Source organism: Bolinopsis microptera, chromosome 10 (genome assembly GCF_026151205.1).
Source record: "Bolinopsis microptera isolate Bmic1 chromosome 10, MBARI_Bmic_1.0, whole genome shotgun sequence".
In the NCBI taxonomy this organism is placed as follows: domain Eukaryota; kingdom Metazoa; phylum Ctenophora; class Tentaculata; order Lobata; family Bolinopsidae; genus Bolinopsis; species Bolinopsis microptera.
The window spans coordinates 16,239,176-16,258,219 of record NC_087081.1 but is presented as its reverse complement, the minus strand read 5'-3'; the positions used below and the strand labels follow the sequence as shown (position 1 = coordinate 16,258,219).

The 19,044-nt window shown below is 40.6% G+C and overlaps 2 protein-coding genes and 1 long non-coding RNA gene across 4 annotated transcripts in view; 1 reads left to right on the top strand and 2 right to left on the bottom strand.

Annotated features, from left to right (window-relative positions):
• Positions 1-1,979: 1,979 nt before the first annotated feature.
• Positions 1,980-14,914, bottom strand: LOC134821674 (fibrous sheath CABYR-binding protein-like). Its single transcript, XM_063832378.1, has 13 exons — positions 14,891-14,914; positions 14,638-14,760; positions 12,771-12,905; positions 10,166-10,336; positions 8,097-8,189; positions 5,991-6,083; positions 5,497-5,610; positions 5,170-5,350; positions 4,921-5,036; positions 4,613-4,765; positions 3,727-3,885; positions 3,056-3,105; positions 1,980-2,835 (listed from the first exon to the last, which is right to left on the bottom strand). The coding sequence occupies exons 1-12, from the start codon at positions 14,912-14,914 to the stop codon at positions 3,076-3,078; spliced, it is 1,392 nt and encodes a 463-aa protein (XP_063688448.1). The 3' UTR covers positions 1,980-2,835; positions 3,056-3,075.
• LOC134821776 (cell surface glycoprotein 1-like) overlaps positions 14,669-19,044 on the bottom strand; it is a 21,090-nt gene continuing 16,714 nt past the window's right edge. For both annotated transcript variants that reach the window (XM_063832543.1, XM_063832544.1), the window contains exons 5-9: positions 17,489-17,572; positions 17,032-17,388; positions 15,762-16,700; positions 15,027-15,167; positions 14,669-14,760 (exon numbers count right to left, since the gene is read on the bottom strand). In XM_063832543.1, coding sequence (XP_063688613.1) covers positions 15,129-15,167; positions 15,762-16,700; positions 17,032-17,388; positions 17,489-17,572 — 1,419 coding nt within the window. In that variant the 3' untranslated portion in view covers positions 14,669-14,760; positions 15,027-15,128. The remainder of the gene's footprint in view (positions 14,761-15,026; positions 15,168-15,761; positions 16,701-17,031; positions 17,389-17,488; positions 17,573-19,044) is intronic.
• LOC134821778 (uncharacterized) lies at positions 15,392-16,429 on the top strand. The gene is made up of 3 exons (XR_010161051.1): positions 15,392-15,681; positions 15,736-15,850; positions 16,403-16,429. It is a non-coding gene; the product is annotated as an uncharacterized LOC134821778 (long non-coding RNA).

Here is a 19,044-nt window from a genome sequence, read left to right as displayed (position 1 = left end):
ATGATCCATGTTAATATTTTGCACAGTTTGATGGCGTTATGAAACATTGTATCACGTCGTGACCCTTGCTATTTGCACGCAGTTTATTAACTGCGTGCAAATTTGTGTTTCAGATTTGAAATATTTATGATATATATTTATGATTATGTAATAAAGTTATTAATATTATATTCGTAAACATTGGCTGGCTTACAAACCAGTCCCCAAACAAACACGTTGTATTAGTATAACCTCTCGTGCACGCGAAGCGTGCACGCCGGCCGGCCGGCCGCCGCGCGAACAAAAGGGGTTGCAGCGTGTGTCAACGTGACCCCCATTGTCGTTTCACTAATCACAGGAGGACCAAAGTGCAAACTGCAAAGAAACCCAGGAAAAGTTTCTGGCTGGTGGTGGTACTACTACATGTATAATTAGAGTCATGGTTTAATTTAAACAGACGGCTCGACCTGATCGCGCGCGACATTAAGCATGATTTGCACGCGTGGCGCATTCCAATGTTCAAGCAGCTACCACGTGACACAATTCAGCCAATCAGAGTACAGGAATCCGCAAAGTTAAAGTTGCAAACTTTTGATCGGCCCGAAATGGGACTTTTCTGGAGATTTTGAGATAACTCAACAACTACGTTGTCTTGAATTATCCTCCTGGGGAGGTAACGTTACTTTTAATGTTTAAAAGAGGAACATGTTACAAAAAACCGGAAGTCTCCAACTCTTTTACTTTCAAAGTTAAGCCCCATCCAGTATTAGTAAGGGTTTCTGGGTCGATTCCCATGGAGCAGCTCATGAAAGCCAGGACACAACTTTCATATAATTCTCCTACTAGTACTGCCTTAAAACTTATTCGATTGGATGGCTACTTATTATATATAAGTTGTATTAGTACTTAAATGTAACTGTGCTAAACTTGTTCGACACTAAATGTATTATTTTCTATTTCAAGTAACTAGTACTGCACATTTTGGAGGACTTCGCCGCTTCGACGCGCCGCGCAAACTAGCATTCTGCGTTGCTCTGCTTCGCAGAGCAACGATTTCGATGGGTTGACACCGTCAATCAACTACACATTTTATTAACAATGAGTCATTATTAATAAAATGTGTAGTTACTTGAAGTTGAAACTTGTCAATGACAAATGAATTTGAGTTGGTTTTATTTCATATTTGTACTCTAAATTGTCCGGATTTCCAAGTAGCTGGAAATCCGGACGTTTTGAAAATTCGGACACACCCGGACAGTGGGAATGGTCAGAAAATCTGCGATTTTGGCGATGTCCTTAAAGTAGATGGCTACTAATGCTTCTCGCGACCACACCTTCATTAGAAATTAGATTGGCTCGATGCACCACTGAGCCACGCCGAGCTGCGAAGGATTGACACCCTCGTTAACGGGTGATACTCGTAAAATATTTGTTCCAAATATTAGCAATTAGGACCGTCGACGAGTCCAACTCGGCGCGCGTCCTGGTAGGTTATGAACCTACAACAGCCTTGAAGATTAAGAGCGGCGCGCGTCACTTCGTTACCTGGGGACTTCAGGTTATTATGTTCATGAACATAGAATAGAGATTCGGCGGAATGACAGGCTGAGCGCGGCCCAGTAAGTCACTTCGGAGAAACTTTGAAGAGTATTTCTTATCACTATCAGTAAACTTATTTGTTAATACACCTTTTGATGGCTATTCCCGAACAGTGGCCAGTTGGCGCCCCTCCCTAGAATTGAACAAATTAGGTAATTTTAGAGAATACGCCGGTAAAATCTCTAAAAAAGTGTGTATATAGAGCAAAACGCGCAGTTTTGCTAGTACTTTAGTTAAGTTTTCGAAATTGTCCCACATTCAAACGACGATTTGGCGCCCCCCGCACAGCGGGGTCAGCGGGGCCCTTCGTTACGCCACTGTTCCCGAACAAATACTAAACTGATAGGGAAACATAATTTCGATTGATTTGGCAAGAATGATGAAGATAATAAAATGAGTCATTTTTAATGTTAATAAAAAATTACATTAATATTACAGTTCAAGTGCAGGCTCACTTTAAAACATTACAAGTTCTAAGCTTGCTCATTAAGCTCCTATAAAAATCAATGCTCGGCTTCCGACTTTTAGTTGAATAAAAATAAAATATTTTAACTGAAGATAGCATTATATCATGAAACAAAACACGGCCCATTAGGGGACACCTTAAAACATAGGTCTTTTATCGATCATAATCGTTCTGCCTCTAATATTATCAACAATTAAATATTTCCTAGGAAACTACTTATAGTAATACTCAATAAGCAAAGGAGATGTTTGAAGCTAAAAATTTTTCCACCATGGTAGACTAATTTAAATTATATATTTAATAATTCTCAATAAATTTTCATGCAGATTCAAATTTCCAACAAATTCTAAACTCCAATATTAAAATCAAGCAACGAATGATATCGCTACGAGAAATTTCGAAAATATAAATTTAGTAAATAAGAAAATATGCAAATAGCTCGGGATTAGGGAATCCGTTCAATAATTCTTGTACATATTTTCTATTTGGCGTGGACTAAATTAACCAAAAACCGAAAAAGAAACATATACCGTAAATTAAAAATAGAACAAAACGTTTCACACCCGCACGTACCATGCATACAAACACATGCTCAAACTTAGCACGTGCTGCGCATCTCGGCACGGAGATCTGCGCGTTGAGAGCCTGCTTTAAGGTGCAGTGTCTAGAATAGAATTGTCAGTGCCTGGACAGGGCTCTCTATTTAGCGTACCGTAGGTGGGTGCACCTGTTCCTGGGCCCGTAGTTCGGGGCCGCTTAATGCGAGACATAATCAGGGAAACTGAGCTCCGCTGAAACGAGAATAACATTGAAAAAATAACACAGAGAAAACACTGGCAATGGAGATTACAAACAGGCTACATATAACGGGGATATATAATGCGATACGGTTAGAACATTGACAGAGTGTATCAATGTTGGTGAGGAATGATTTCCTTACAATATCTCCTACATTCCTAAGTTCCTTGATAGTATGCGGAGTATGTGGTAATACCACTGGTTTACACTTACATGTAATGGGCTCATGATGCTCAGGCGCCGACCTCCACTCCAGGCGTGCCCTAAGAAAACAGTATAAATACTAAGAGTGCATTGTGATGGGAAGTGACTGTGAAGTGGTTAGAGTAGAAATGGTCGATTTAATCCCCAGTCTCCCAAACAATATCCCACAATTTTACTTTGATCATCAATAGTTATTTCAATATTTTCCTTAGCCCTGCCCGTGCGAACGACCATTTCTGCTGATATTGCTTTGAGAATGCGTAAATGAAAAAGCACAATAAGCGTAAATAACATCACGAATTTGTTTTAAAACTCGTTAAATTGTGCTAAATCCATGCAGTAGTCAACATGTGCAATAATATGACCTGAATGAAATGTCAGGGGAATAGACAAGTAATGTTGAACATGCAAGCTTTATAGCAACATAGTGATAGAGGCTTCATCAGGGGAACATTCAGTGCTGCTAAAGGGGGGGGGGGGGGGGGGGGGGGCTTAAGGGGGGGGGGGGGGGGCAGCGCTGCACGCTTCGTAAGGCTAGCTTATGGGGCAAAACATGTGCAGCTTAACGCAGTTCGGGAATAAGCATTGAGCAACTCCAACTAAAGTCTGGGGATAATGATATAAAACAGTGCGAACTGATAACTCGTGAGAACGTTTTATAGAGGACTGGAGAAAATTACATTGTCAACGTTGTGGGTTTCTTCGTCCGACGTGTGGACGGGTGTTGCTTTTTCTTTGTCACACTTCTCATCCGTACTTTCTTTCTTCTTGGAGAAGAGGTTCAGCTTGCTCCTCTTCTTGTTCTCGTTCGTGTCATCTTTTGCTGCTTCTTCGATCGTCTGAATGTAAAGCTAACGAATAGCGAGAAAGTGGAACTAGCCAGCAGCAGGTTCAGTACAAAATTTATCACGTGATCAACAAATTCGGGAATTGTGTTTGGATAGGGCCGTGAAATATGCAGACGTAAATATATTTTGAAGAGCAACATCGTGTTATTAAAAGGAGAAATCAGCAAGAACACAGAATTTCGCAGTCAAGCTGATCATAATTGTTCACAAAGATTACAAATATTTGACGGTATGTGCGGTATGTAAGGTATGTAAGTATGCAACAAAGCGGGGGGCTAGCTGGACAGTCAACATAACAATCATAACAACCAGTGCAATGCATGAAGTACCTTATGGGGACAGCAGCATGACCAGACAAGATCACAAGTAATAGTCACTGCAACAAGGAGCTCAAACTGATTTCAGAATTTTGATTGATAGAGCGAAACTATTTGTTTTGGAAGGGATTGACTTCAAAAAACTTTAGATTTAGCCGGGATAAGCTGAACCAGGCTGGTACTGATTAAGGCCGGGGTTTACGGGTAAGGATCTCAACATTTATTTGAATTTTCAGAAGGGAAGATTCCCTAGTTAACGTTAAATAAACCATGCTGCTGTCTTCCATAAAGTACAACAACAACAACAACCAATAGATTAAATTAGATCTGAACATTGAGATATTATATCAAACAGTAGAAGTAATCAGAGATAATATCGATCTAAATTCTGCGACTAATACCTTGTTATCTTCCACTACATCCTCTTCTTTCTTCTCTTTCTTGGGTTTCTTAAAGATGTTCGATCGTTTCTTCTTCTCCTTTTCTTCCTTTTTCGTTTCCTCTGCCTCTTTGTTATCTGTTATTTCGTTATCTGTTTTCTCTACCGGCGTTTCCTGAAAGAAAAACATTTATAAAAGCACAGATTGAAACAATAACAGCAATAGTCTGCTGCCACCGGCTGCTTTATCATGATTTTAAAGTAAATAACAGTCAGCAACATAGTTAACAGTACGCGCGAACAAGTGATTGAAAGGAGTAAAATATAGACCTCTTCAGTGGGGGCGATTTCTTCAGCTGCTGGCTCCTCGTTATCGTTATTCCTTTTCTCTACCTTTGGTCTCTTCGTGTTCTTAAAGCTGTTCTTCATTCTGCTCATGAAGTTTTCTGAAACAATAGTTACATCTAATAAAGGTCACTTGTCCAGAAAATCAGAGTCCTGCATAGTATTAACCATACATCATTCACAGTTCGGGTAATATAAAAATAAACCTCGCACCTGCGCCACTAGCAACCTTACCTTTCTTAGGTTTGTCTTCGTTAACCTCAGTCTTTTCCTCTTCAGCAGGTGTGTCTTCAGCAGGCGTCTCTTCAGCTGGGGCATCTTCGGCAGGTGTTTCTTCAGGGGCTGCAGCTTCTGGTTCTTCTATAACTGGAGGGGCTTCTTCAGCAGGGTCCGCGGGGGCCTCCTCTTCTGCTACCTGGATAAAATATATAGTCAGGTATTACTCCTTACTGATCAATAGTCAAAGAATGAAGAGATATGGAGGTTTGATAGGAGCACATCAAAATAGTATTTAATATTTCCAAATACAATCTGTATGATTGATTTGAATATGATCATCACCTCGGGTGCGGCTGCGTCCTCGGTTTTAGGCTTCTTCTTGAAGATAGAGAGGAAACTCTTCCTGGCCTTGGGCTTCTCTTCTGTGTCTTCTTTTTCGGCGGATTCGTCTTCTGCCTGGAAATTGAAAGTCTTTGCTATTGATATGGGAAAATATACCTCTTTTAATAGCGTAGATGGAAGCTAACACACGAGATGTCGATGCAGGGCATTTCACACCAAAATTGTCCTTTCAGAAGTGAATCGAATCGATTAAGAATTAAGCCGCGCGTATAAAACGCGCGGTAAACTTTGGGTTTCTATAATGATAAGAGCTTTGCGCGGGCTGGTACCGGTATGGTCTGTAGTCTCCATTGATAGGACAAGTTAACCTCTTTATCATCTTCGTTCAAGACGACAAGAACTAATTAGACTGTTTCAATTAGCCACTGCTGTGTTAGCAGCTGTCTGCATAACAAGGCTATATCACTACATAACGAGCATTTCATTTAACAAACCTTCTCCTTGATCTCCTCCTCAGTTTCAGGAGTCTCAGGAGCTTCTTCTTCTGCTGGAGTCTCTGCTGCTGGCTCTTCGGCAACTGCTGGTCTCTGAGATTATATTCGTTATTTTACGACTTAGAAAATCTTTTGTGTGTGCTGCATATGGGAAAGACATTTATGTGACAATAAAGCGGTAGAAGCAGCTGGTTGGTTCCGGACTGTCACGTGTCATAACAAACATGCCACTAGAACTTCTCATGGGTTAGTTCCGGTGGGTTAATTACTAAGAGGAAACAAGAGAGGGGTAACATTGGAGGACGCTTTAATTAAACGGGGAGTGGCGACATGACATGTAGTTTCCCTGTAATAATTAAAACATGCAGGTTAAAGGAGTGTAAACATGCTGAATACATGCAGGTAACATGCAGGGTGACTAACTCGCTCGATCACTGATGCGAGATTTAGTGCCAGTACAACCTTACTGGAGCCTATAAGCAGGGTCCAGCTAAGTTGACAATTCATAAGACCTTCAACATGAAACTTTAAGTTCTGCCAACAGGTCATATGCTAGCATACACTTAGTAAGTTGCCGAATGATATTATATTATGTCATAATAGCTCACAGGACTTACACTTGAATTATTGCCAATATTTAGTGAGCGGATCTGTAGTAAGACGTTTGAAAGTTCGTTGCCATGGCAACAGGTGCTTATCAATCACGTGCATACAATGCTGTCTTTTTATTGTACAATTTGGTTGAAGAGCTGTGCTGTGATTGGCTATGATTAAACAAATTGTTCCGATAGGATAATAAGTAAGTTAAATGTAATGAGTTACCTGACAAAAACACATACCTCGCAGATAGTGATAATCACATACCAGCGTTGCACTTTTACTAAACTATAGCAACTAGATTCAGTAATATGGCGGTGGTGTTTTTGCGCTTAACCTCTAGAGTCAGTAAGGCACAGCAATATTATATAGTATATTAGACCCTAGCTAACATGTTCTCCGACTACTACCATAATTGGAAATATTAAACCTCCTTTCTACGCGAGAATGTGCTAAGTTCTTAGATCATTCAAATATTAGGAGATGGTTAAAAGATCCAATAATAGCTGCAGTTAAACACATTGCCGTTAAATGCACACTGTACCACTGTAGAGTGTAGAGGTAAGATTCTTCTTACTGCACAACTTAAGAGGCTACCTGGCTTTAATAGGATTCTTCTACTTTATATTGCTCCTTCATAAATACTACTGTTGCTAAACTATTTGGACAACACTTTCACTTCATTTATATGACTATATAGGGGTTAATGTATGAACATGATAATACTTCGTCTGGATACTTGTTGTAGATTTGTGATATATCGCCCTGGTCACGTTGTCAAACTGCAACTAAATAACTTAGTTAAAAGAAGATTCTAGCATATTTACTCAGCCACAACTTGTGACGAACCTGGAAACCATTCAAGGTGGTCGCAACTTGGTTACAAGTTCGTGTGTACGGTGCAAGTGTCACATGTTAAAATTATAACAAAAATATAAGAAGAAAAATAAAGGATTCAGCAAAGAACTGGCATGTTGATGGCAAATTTTAATATTAAAAAAGCAAAATCTAGAATAGCGAAGATGGTTAGGAACAAGTCTAATAATGAACCTGTGATATTATTATTTAAGTAAAAAGCCCTAACACATGCTTTTCATTCCAATCCGTGCAGTTAATAATATTTAACACGAAACTTGGTAAATGGTCGAAACTTATTTATAGGTTCCTCAAAATTTCAATTGTGCGAATATTGCAGTTTCAAATTGAGAGTAAGCATGAATTGCAGGATCTTCAGTTTCTGGGCCTTAATAGTGTAATGAAAGGACACTTTGTTCAAAAGCTCTTCATGTGAAAGACTACCACATCACGGTGTCTTTATTAACTAAGCGCATAGTTGTATTGTTGCAGCTAATCATATTGAATTATTGTACGGCTGTACTGAGTACTGTCGTGATGAGCAAGTATAATGCAGCTAGAGCATAGTGACGTCATACCACGTGAAATGACGTCACGCCACACTGTCACGTGACGTCACACCGCGTGGTCATATGCAGCGGCCGCGTAGTTTACCTTCTTTTTCCTATCACCCTTTCCGAACGACAGACGATTTCGAATTTGCGCCCCAAAACTTAGCCGACGTTTGTCGGCCTTCTCCACAGAAACCTACAAATTATTGGAATACATATCTACTGATGAGTAAACATTATAAAATGGTAAAATCAAATCAATCAGCTAAAATCAAGTCAAGCAAGAATCAAACGTGAAATAATCAGTCATTCAATCAATTCCATCATGCTGTTTGTCGTTTGATCGCGGGAATATCAAAACGATAAGTGTTAATATATTGGTACCTATGTCCAATTCATAGTTATAGAAATATCGTAAATTAAATCTTGTTATAATTTTGTTTATTGAAATTAGACTGTTTTTAACTCTATCGACCACTCAAAGCAACACAATTTCACTCTACAGAAAACGTATGAGTGGTATAAGGGATGCTGATTGCTGATTGGTCAACAGAGAGGCCAGGTAACACCACCATTGGTTGTTGTTTGTTGAAAGCAGCGATTGTCTTAATTAGTCAATTTTGAACTGGAAACAGAGACTTGTCTAGAGATATTGAAATACGAGACCTCATTAATTAGACGAGTGAATGACACCAGGAATTTAACCAGGGTTGTATTAGTAAGATAACACGTGATACAAATACTCCCTTGTGATTGGTGGGATGCGTATCTCTGATAACACCGGTCAATGAATGTCAACCTGTGTTCCACTTCAGAAACTACTGGCTCAATATGCGGGCCTGGTATTTACTCAGCAGCATCTTAATACCATAATTAAAAGGGGGTGAACTGCCACCCTATTATCAGGGATAATTAATCACTCCCACACTTGTCTGGTCACTGGAAGTTCAACCTCCCAAACACCACTCCTAAACACATTCCAGTAACCGTATACTGGGTAAAATGGAACCAGCCAATAGAAAGTCAGTATTGTCCATGTTAAAACCATGACAAGAGCCAAAGTTTACATGATCACATTTCAAATAACAGCCAGGTACCAGTAGTCACATATTGACACGTTCCGCCGCGCCTTTACGGAGTTACAGACAGGGAGTTACTAACAGTAACTTCAAATACTGGACTACTTTAGGCAGTTTGGTGATAAAGTTATGTCAAGTCTTTACTTTTCCAATGACGGCAAGATGGAATGGAGGTGATGTGTCTCCTGAATTCAAGGAGACAGTCTCCTTTACTAAAGTCAGCACAAGGAGACAGTCTCCTTTACTAAAGTCAGCACAAGGAGACAGTCTTCTTTACTAAAGTCGGCACAAGGAGACAGTCTCCTTTACTCAAGTCAGCACAAGGAGACAGTCTCCTTTACTAAAGTCGGCACAAGGAGACAGTCTCCTTTACTAAAGTCGGCACAAGGAGACAGTCTCCTTTACTCAAGTCAGCACAAGGAGACAGTCTCCTTTACTCAAGTCAGCACAAGGAGACAGTCTTCTTTACTAAAGTCGGCACAAGGAGACAGTCTCCTTTACTCAAGTCAGCACAAGGAGACAGTCTCCTTTACTAAAGTCGGCACAAGGAGACAGTCTCCTTTACTAAAGTCAGCACAAGGAGACAGTCTCCTTTACTAAAGTCGGCACAAGGAGACAGTCTCTGAGTCTCCTTCACTAAAGTCAGCACAAGGAGACAGTCTCCTTTACTAAAGTCAGCACAAGGAGACAGGAGGGTAATATGCTATACAACACGAGAAGCATATCAGCTGTATATAATAGATACAGCTAAATCACAACCACTAGACAAGGAGTTTTAAATGCTGCACAATTCACGACAGCGTATTGGGGGTAACCAGGGGTAACCAGGGGTAACCAGGCTAGGGGTAACCAGGGGTAACCAGGGGTAACCAGGGGTAACCAGGCTAGGGGTAACCAGGGGTAACCAGGGGTAACCACCTTATTTACCACATACAGAGCATTATTCGTCGGGAGGCCGAGAAGAATTAAAAACCCAAATAAACCGATAAACTTAGAACTATTTACCCACTTCTAGATCAGACCCTTCTCTTTTTAAACTTAGCAAAGTGAAATTTCTTCATTTTTATTTTTATTGATAATGCCTGTTTCTTACCTCTTCAGCGGGTTCCTCTTCAGCGGGAGCTGCTTCTTCTGCTACGGGGGCTGCTTCTTCTGCGGGGGTTGCTTCTTCTGCGGGGGCTGATTCTTCCGCTGGGGCTGCTTCATCTGCTGTTGGCTCCACGACCTTTACTTCATCACCGACTGCTTCTTCGCTGGACTTGGGCTGAAACAATATATTATGGTACTGGTGGAGATATAGTTATGAGGTGTGATATTAGCGGTGAAATAGGTGTGATATTAGCTCATTCATCTAATAGTAATACTTGATAGGCAATCTTGAGGTCCCCCGCCAAATTACCTAATTATACAGCAAATCTATTGCGGGGGGGGGGGGAGAGAGAGAGAGAGAGAGAGAGAGAGAGAGAGAGAGAGAGAGAGAGAGAGAGAGAGAGAGAGAGAGAGAGAGAGAGAAGGGGAGCGAAAGTGGGAGAGTACACACACACTTCAGTATTACATTTACCATCGACCGATTTTTAAAACTTTTATCATTTGGCTTCGTCAAGAACCAGCCCCGTAACTCTTACCGTTTTCTTGAATAAGCCGTTAGGAAATTACACGCGAGCGAACAAACGAAACACATCTTGAGATTATTAGTATAGATGCTACAGGCTACTAACAGTGGTGTTGTAGTGGTGGTATGTGATAATGGTTACAAACCTGTGTAGACTCTAATCGATAGTCCTTGTCTATTTCAGGGTAATCATAAGTAACATGTAATTAGTAACATGTACTAATTAGATGTGTATTATAGGAGGTATTCGGACAGTATCACAGTACCGTCTCACTACTATTTGGCACGGTCCCAGACCGGCGACTAGGCACCACTACTCACAGTCATTATACAACTATATAGTGGTTTGTTTATGTGGGGGGGACCTTAGTAACAAAACCTGCCCCCCCCCCCCCCCCCCCCCCCCCCCCTTTATATTACAAGTGTAGTTGAAAGGAGACAGTAAGTTTCAGAGCAGGGGAGACGTTGAATATTCAGTAGCAGTGTTTAACTGTGGGAGGCAGGATTAGTATCCCAACACTAGGAGGCAGGATTAGTATCCCAACACTGTATAACACTGCCCTCCTAAAACACCGCTCACTGAACAGAGCTGCTTAGCCAGTGTCAGGCACGTGACACGTGTATTTAGTAAGTATCACGTGTTGGGAGTATTTGGGATAGAGGGATTTCTGGTGTAAAGAGAATTATGCCCAGTGCCTGTAAAGTACCTGTAAATTGTAAATGCTGATTTCTAAGGTACCATATCTCACGTACCATGCCTGCAAATACTGTTTCTCAAAAATAGTATCTCTCATGGTACTATACGACGACTAATGAATTAACGCCATGTATATTGTATTGTATACTGTATACATGTATATTGTACACTGTATACTGTATACTGGGTACACCGTATATTGTATACTGGGTACACTGTATATTGTATACTGGGTACACTGTATATTGTATACTGGGTACACTGTATATTGTATACTGGGTACACTGTATATTGTATACTGGGTACACTGTATACTGTATACTGGGTACACTGTATATTGTATACTGGGTACACTGTATATTGTATACTGGGTACACTGTATATTGTATACTGGGTACACTGTATATTGTATACTGGGTACACTGTATATTGTATACTGGGTACACTGTATATTGCATACTGGGTACACTGTATATTGTATACTGGGTACACTGTATATTGTATACTGGGTACACTGTATAGCTCCTGGACTTATCCTATAACCTTTCTACCAGGATAAAATCCTGGTTACTGATATAAACTCTAATTCCCTTTAAAAACTGGGTCCCTCTCACCGAGAAGGATTCTTCTGACCAGGGAGATTGCCAAGTAGGAGGGGGGTATTAACATAACACCACACTAAAATGACAGTTGTCGGGAAATTACCCTGATAACTGTGATCTGCTATTGGTCAAGACGAGATCACGTGCTGTAAAGCTGAATTCCGGTTGGTTAAAACGTGGTCACGTGAAGTTAAACCTGACAGCTACACCTCGAGGTAATTTCACAGGACGGGGAACAGTGTCAAATCTAAATGTAGATATAGCTGGGCCACCTAATTGACCTGGTATTAGAGTGGGGATATCCGGATTGAAACTGTCGTCACAATATTTGATGCTAGGTGACGTCATCAAACCAAACTGATAATGTGACGTCATCAAACCAAACTCGTAATGTCACGTGTAGTGTCACGTGGTTAAATGAAGGAATCAGAGGTTCTTATAATGACACAGAAATATGCGAAGTATTTAATAAAATTCATGTGAGAAGGTGGGTTCAAGGGCTTCTCCACTAACATTTGCAGTGTTTACTGATAATTAAAGACATTTTCACTAACGAAACGTGCTTTTTAACCAAAAAAACGTGTTTAGTTTAATTTACTGGACAGTAAATATAATATTGCGAGTATCACATTGCTACCATATAAAACAGGCAGTTTTAGATCTGTAATTGCTCCAGATTTACAAAACTGTCCCTACAGGGGGGGGGGGGGGGAGCTGGAGGGGGGGGGGGGGGGGAGGGGGGGGGGGGGGGGGACACTACAGACTAAATAATTAATCCTTATCTCACCTTCCTCAGCTTCTTGAGTCCGCGTTGTGACAATCTCTTAATTATGTTAGTCTTCTTCTTCTTCTCAGGTTGTTCTTCAGTTGTCTCTTCAGCTGGAGTCTCTACCACTTCTTCTTCAGCTGCAGGAGCAGGTGTCTGGGGAACACACGTTAGCAATAATATTATTAATATCTACAAAATGTGTAAATTATGTAAATTTTAAGTATAATAGTTTCTTGTCATTTCCTTCATAGAATTCCCCGCTCAAAGCTCCCGCCGAAAGTCTTCCGGTTGAAGATTGTACAAAAGAAGAACATAGAGGCTATTAATATCATGACACTTAATGTTACAATGATACAAATACAATACGCGTGTGTATTGCCCCCCCCCCCCCTGGCCTCTATGTAGCATGTAGCCGGGTCGTGGTAGAATGTTGAGGCAAATGAAGACTGCAATTAATATTTGCTGACACGTGACTCATATGTATTTATACATTTCTGGGTTTAAAGTTGTTCTACAACAGAATCTGGTTCAGAGTGCGCGTCTAACCCATCTTCCACAAGAAACGTAGTACGAGAAGGTTACATGAGAGGTCTTTATAATACTCCTTTATAATAGCTCCTACTTTATTCAGCTGCAGACCAGGTGCTTCTCATAATGTTAGACATGACCAATGAGGAGTATTATGAAGGAGTATTATCAGACACGACACTTAGCGGACAAATTACCCATCTATTCAATATTATAGATAAAGGACCGGGGATCATGCATCTTGTTCCAATACACAGCTCTTTGTCACTATGATACGTTATTTATGGTCCGTAATGGTACTAGATGCCCTGTTCTTTCGTATAAACAATTACGTAATCGCTGATAACGCCCCAAAACCAACGAATCGTAGATGTACCGATATTTTAACACTTATGCTGACATAACCTATATCCACGATATTAGAAATTTCTAAATCTCTCCCAATCTTTCTAGCCAGAGAAGATTAAATGTTTATAAAAACTAGCCGACCACCACGTTGATGACGTCACATCACGTGACATGACGTCATAACCCGTCTTATCACGTGATAGAACACACAGTACAAATGCTACCTACACCCTCACCTTACTCAATCTGCAATCTCACTAATTAGTCTCAGTACATTGCCATATATGGAATAATGAGGCTCAGCGACCAGCTTTAGAGATTTGCTTGGCCTGGTCATGTTATGTAGCAATATTTTCTAAATATAATATCATACATGCGCGGGTGAATGATCACTACTAATGCTTCTTTAGAGAGTTACTTATATCTTTCAAAGAGAAATTTTTCACCGAAGAAACAGCGAAATAAACTTAATGAATGCTCGGTTGATCACAAGAATTTGTCACAATAAGTTTAAAAAGTGAGCCAGGATTTATTTATTTACGTAATTTTAATTCCAAATTTAACGGCATCCCATGTACCCCTCGGAAATAGAATTAGTCCGAACAACTTGCGCAATTTACCAAAAATAAACTTCCATCATCTTGAAATTATCCTAAACTTAGCCGAGCCTTCGTCGGTTTAAGAATTTTATTAACCCAATTACGGAAGATGGCTCAATTTATTAACCAATGACAGTCGCACGGAAAATGTGAAACTGCTCGTTGTTTGATATACACGAACAGAAAAATGTAAAAGAAGGAGGTGGCACAGTTTAACTGCAGTTAAAACTGTCTTATAATTAATCTCCTGAATTTTTCGCTGCACAAAACGTCCAAAATAGCAACAAAAATAAGCAAAATCTGACATTGCGTGGGGACTTCTGAACGATACATTAACCAACATTTTGTCTTGCTGACTTAATATGTTCAACTCTAAAAACCCCCTACAATTGTTAAGAATTAAAAGCTACCTCTTCAGCAGCAGGTTCGGCAGCAGGTTCAGCCTCCTCCTCAACGGCTGCCTCCTCTTCGGCTGGTTTCTCTTCCTCCGCAGCTACTTCCTTCTTCTCTTCTTCGGGAACTTCAGACCCAGCCTACACAGGATGCATTTGTAAAAAGTTGTGAGAATTAAAACTCTCTTCCTTGCAGTAGCAAGGGATTGTTACTTCTCTGGATTACAGAACTAATTTGAAATTAATGTAAATAGTGTTTAATTCTTTAAACATAAGAAAGTGACACGAATCTCATGAATGATCGCCGTTTGCACATCTCAAATGAATGGCCTGAAATTTCCGAGACGATAATTGAAAATGGCAACGATTCCACAATCCACAATCTTGAGTGAAAGGAGAGTTCTTACTTGGACATAAGACCCTTCTTTTTTGAAGGAGTTTCACACTCTGGCTTCTTTTCTTCTTCTTTGGGTGTTTCTTCCTCGGCAGCTACCTCAGCAGGTGCCTCTTCAGCAGCAGGGTGCAGCATCAGGTGCAGCTTCTTCTGCCTGGCGGACGACAGTTTAAATTAATCGTAATATTTTATATTGACAGTACTAAAATTATAATATTGTGCGACAGTAGAACTTATGGTTAAATCATGAGATCATGCTGCTATCATTCAAAATAACAATAATCTCTTTTATAAGAACTTAAATTGAACAAAATAACATGTTCCATAAGCATATTGCCTAGGGTAAAGTTTTAAAGCAAAGACATGCAAAATCAGACACTCAACACAGCCTAACGTATTTAAACAAAAATTAACCCAATCTAACAATCTGAATTAGTTCCAAATGGAGCTGGTGTAAAACAAAAGCAGTGCTGACTGAAATTGAGAGAGAAATGGGAAGAACGTGCAGCTTGGAACATGCAGGAAAGGTTTAAAAGATTGAGCTGAACATGAAAAACTGACAATAATAAGAATTTTGTGAAAAATGTAGACGACTGAATGTGGCCAATAACTTAAGTTTATTTTTTTAGCCCGATCGACAGGTTCAAATTATAGCAATGCTACATAAGGTTCAAATTATAGCAATGCTACATAAGGTTCAAATTATAGCAATGCTACATAAGGTTCAACAGCTCCCCGGAAATCTTACCGGGGCTTCCAGAGACTCCTCCTTGTTGAACGCCTCCTCGACTATGGCGGCAGCTGCAGCCACTTCTGCTGCTACGGAGGCATCTACCGGTTCTTCAACGGCTGCAGGTTCTTGGACAGCTGCATCTTCCTCGACAGCTGCGGGTTCCTCGACGGCTGCAGGTTCTTCAACGGCTGCAGGTTCTTCAACGGCTGCAGGTTCTTCAACGGCTGCAGGTTCTTCAACGGCTGCAGGTTCTTCAACGGCTGCAGGTTCTTCAACGGCTGCAGGTTCCTCAACAGCTGCAGGTTCTTCAACGGCTGCCGGTTTTTCAACAGCTGCAGGTTCTTCGACGGCTGCTGGTTCCTCAACGGCTGCGGGTTCCTCGACAGCTGCAGGTTCCTCAACGGCTGCTGGTTCCTCGACGGCTGCAGGTTCCTCAACAGCTGCAGGTTCCTCAACAGTTGCAGGTTCTACAACGGCTGCCGGTTCTTCAACGGCTGCCGGTTCTTCAACAGCTGCAGGTTCTTCAACAGCTGCCGGTTCTTCAACAGCTGCAGGTTCTTCAACAGCTGCAGGTTCTTCAACAGCTGCTGGTTCTTCGACGGCTGCAGGTTCTTCAACAGCTGCAGGTTCCTCGACGGCTGCAGGTGCCTCAACAGCTGCAGGTTCCTCGACAGCTGCAGGTTTCTCAACGGCTGCTGGTTCTTCGACGGCTGCGGGTTCCTCGACAGCTGCAGGTGCCTCGACGGCTGCAGGTTCCTCAACAGCTGCAGGTTCTTCAACAGCTGCAGTTTCTTCAACAGCTGCAGGTTCCTCGACGGCTGCAGGTTCTACAATGGCTGCAGGTTCTTTAGTGACTGCGGGTTCGTCAACTACAGGTTCTTCTACTGCAGGTTCTTCTACTACAGGTTCTTCTGCGGATGCCGGTTCTTCAGGAACTGGATCTTCTTCTTTAGACTGTGAAAAAGACTTTCAAACTCATGAGGGGAGCCAGTTTATGTTTTGAGGGGGTTGTGTTTTGAGCGGGTTGTGTTTTGACAGATGTGAGAGAAAGATCACTCAGTACTCAGTAGGTGATAGCTACTTTAGGGATGCAATGAAGTGACATAATGGTTAAAGGGGGGACTGATTCCCAATGCAATTAGGTAGGCAGGTGACAATTATAATATTCACTGCACTACAGAAAGCGTTCACCAAGGTCAGCGCTGCTTTAAGCGCACAGTTGCACACAAACACGTTACACGACACAAAACATCACATAAGTTCAAACTCTAAACTTTTTACTTACTGCAATTTCAGGCTCTTCCACTGGTGATGGCGTTTCTTCCACAACAGCGGGAGTTGCTTCTTCTACTGGAGCGGCTTCTTCTACAGGTGCTACTTCTTCTACTGGAGCTGCTTCTTCTACTGGAGCGGCTTCTTCTACAGGTGCCGCTTCTTCTACTGGAGCGGCTTCTTCTACTGGAGCGGCTTCTTCTACTGGAGCGGCTTCTTCTACTGGAGCGGCTTCTTCTGCGGGGGCTGCTTCTTCAACGGGCACGCTCTCCTTCACAGCACTATCTTTCTCTTCAGATTCAGATAACTTCTCCTCTTCTGATTCAACGTGATCCCCATTAACTACAGGTTCAGCAACTGGTTCTTCAACCTGGGGAGGTTGGGCAGTTAGTTAAGTTGTTTCCTTTAACAGGATTCAAAGATCTGTCAAATATAGCAGAAATATTGCAAGAAAGAAAAGTATGGTTTACCTGGGCTTTGGTAGTTTCAGCAACTTCTGGAACTGGTGTTGTTTCTGTGTCAACCATTGTGATTTCTAATTTACTGGAGCGACCCTACAATTAGAGTTACAGTTAATATTACAATTATTTCAGAGTTGAATAAAGTAACCTTTAAAGTAAGAATAGTTAATGATATTAAAGAATAGTTAATGATATTAAAGAATAGTTAATGATATTTATAGCATAATTATAATTAATGTAGGTTACTGTTAGTTAGCATGTAGTTAGTATTAAAGCCAACGAAAAAAAATGAACAGAAATTAAAGGCAAAATCATCCGAGGATATGAATGTAAAAAGAGAGTGAACGATCACATGCACAGTCAATTCGTTAATAAAAACAATATGTACTAACACTGCACCACGCGCACGATAGAATTTATCAGTGAGCACAATAAGTACTGAAAACTAAAGACTAAGTAAAACTAACGAGTGGTCACTTTAACTAATAATAACTATTAGTGTAACTAATAATAACTATTAGTGAGTACTGTAACTAATAATAACTATTAGTGGGTACTGTAACTAATAATAACTATTAGTGAGTACTGTAACTAATAATAACTATTAGTGAGTACTGTAACTAATAATAACTATTAGTGGGTACTGTAACTAATAATAACTATTAGTGGGTACTGTAACTAATAATAACTATTAGTGGGTACTGTAACTAATAATAACTATTAGTGAGTACTGTAACTAATAATAACTATTAGTGGGTACTGTAACTAATAATAACTATTAGTGTGTACTGTAACTAATAATAACTATTAGTGAGTACTGTAACTAATAACTATACATTAATATTACCGTTCACGAATTATATAGTGCTCCTTTGAGCAATCACGAAGTTTCGTCATTAACTTGATAAATTAATAAAATTCTATAGATTTATTTGAAGAGCAGGTTAGGAATGACAAATCGTTTTTTATCATGTGTTCAAAGAAACGGCCTATACTTAAAATCAGTGGATAAGCTTAAAGTGGAGCAGTAAAAGTGGACAATGATAAGGGCGGCTAACGATGAGGAAATATATACAGAAGACAGTGATAAAAACTGGTGCCATTATATCGTAAACAGTAAGTTTTAAATATAATGAGTAACTCGTAATAACGGCCTACATTCCGATGAGGTTATTATTGTTCTGCTGCAAACAAACCACCTCCTCTTGCGCTATACAAGCCCTGGTGAGGTTATTATTGTTCTGCTGCATACAAACCACCTCCTCTTGCGCTATACAAGCCCTGGTGAGGTTATTATTGTTCTGCTGCATACAAACCACCTCCTCTTGCGCTATACAAGCCCTGATGAGGTTATTATTGTTCTGCTGCATACAAACCACCTCCTCTTGCGCTATACAAGCCCTGGTGAGGTTATTATTGTTCTGCTGCATACAAACCACCTCCTCTTGCGCTATACAAGCCCTGGTGAGGTTATTATTGTTCTGCTGCATACAAACCACCTCCTCTTGCGCTATACAAGCCCTGGTGAGGTTATTATTGTTCTGCTGCATACAAACCACCTCCTC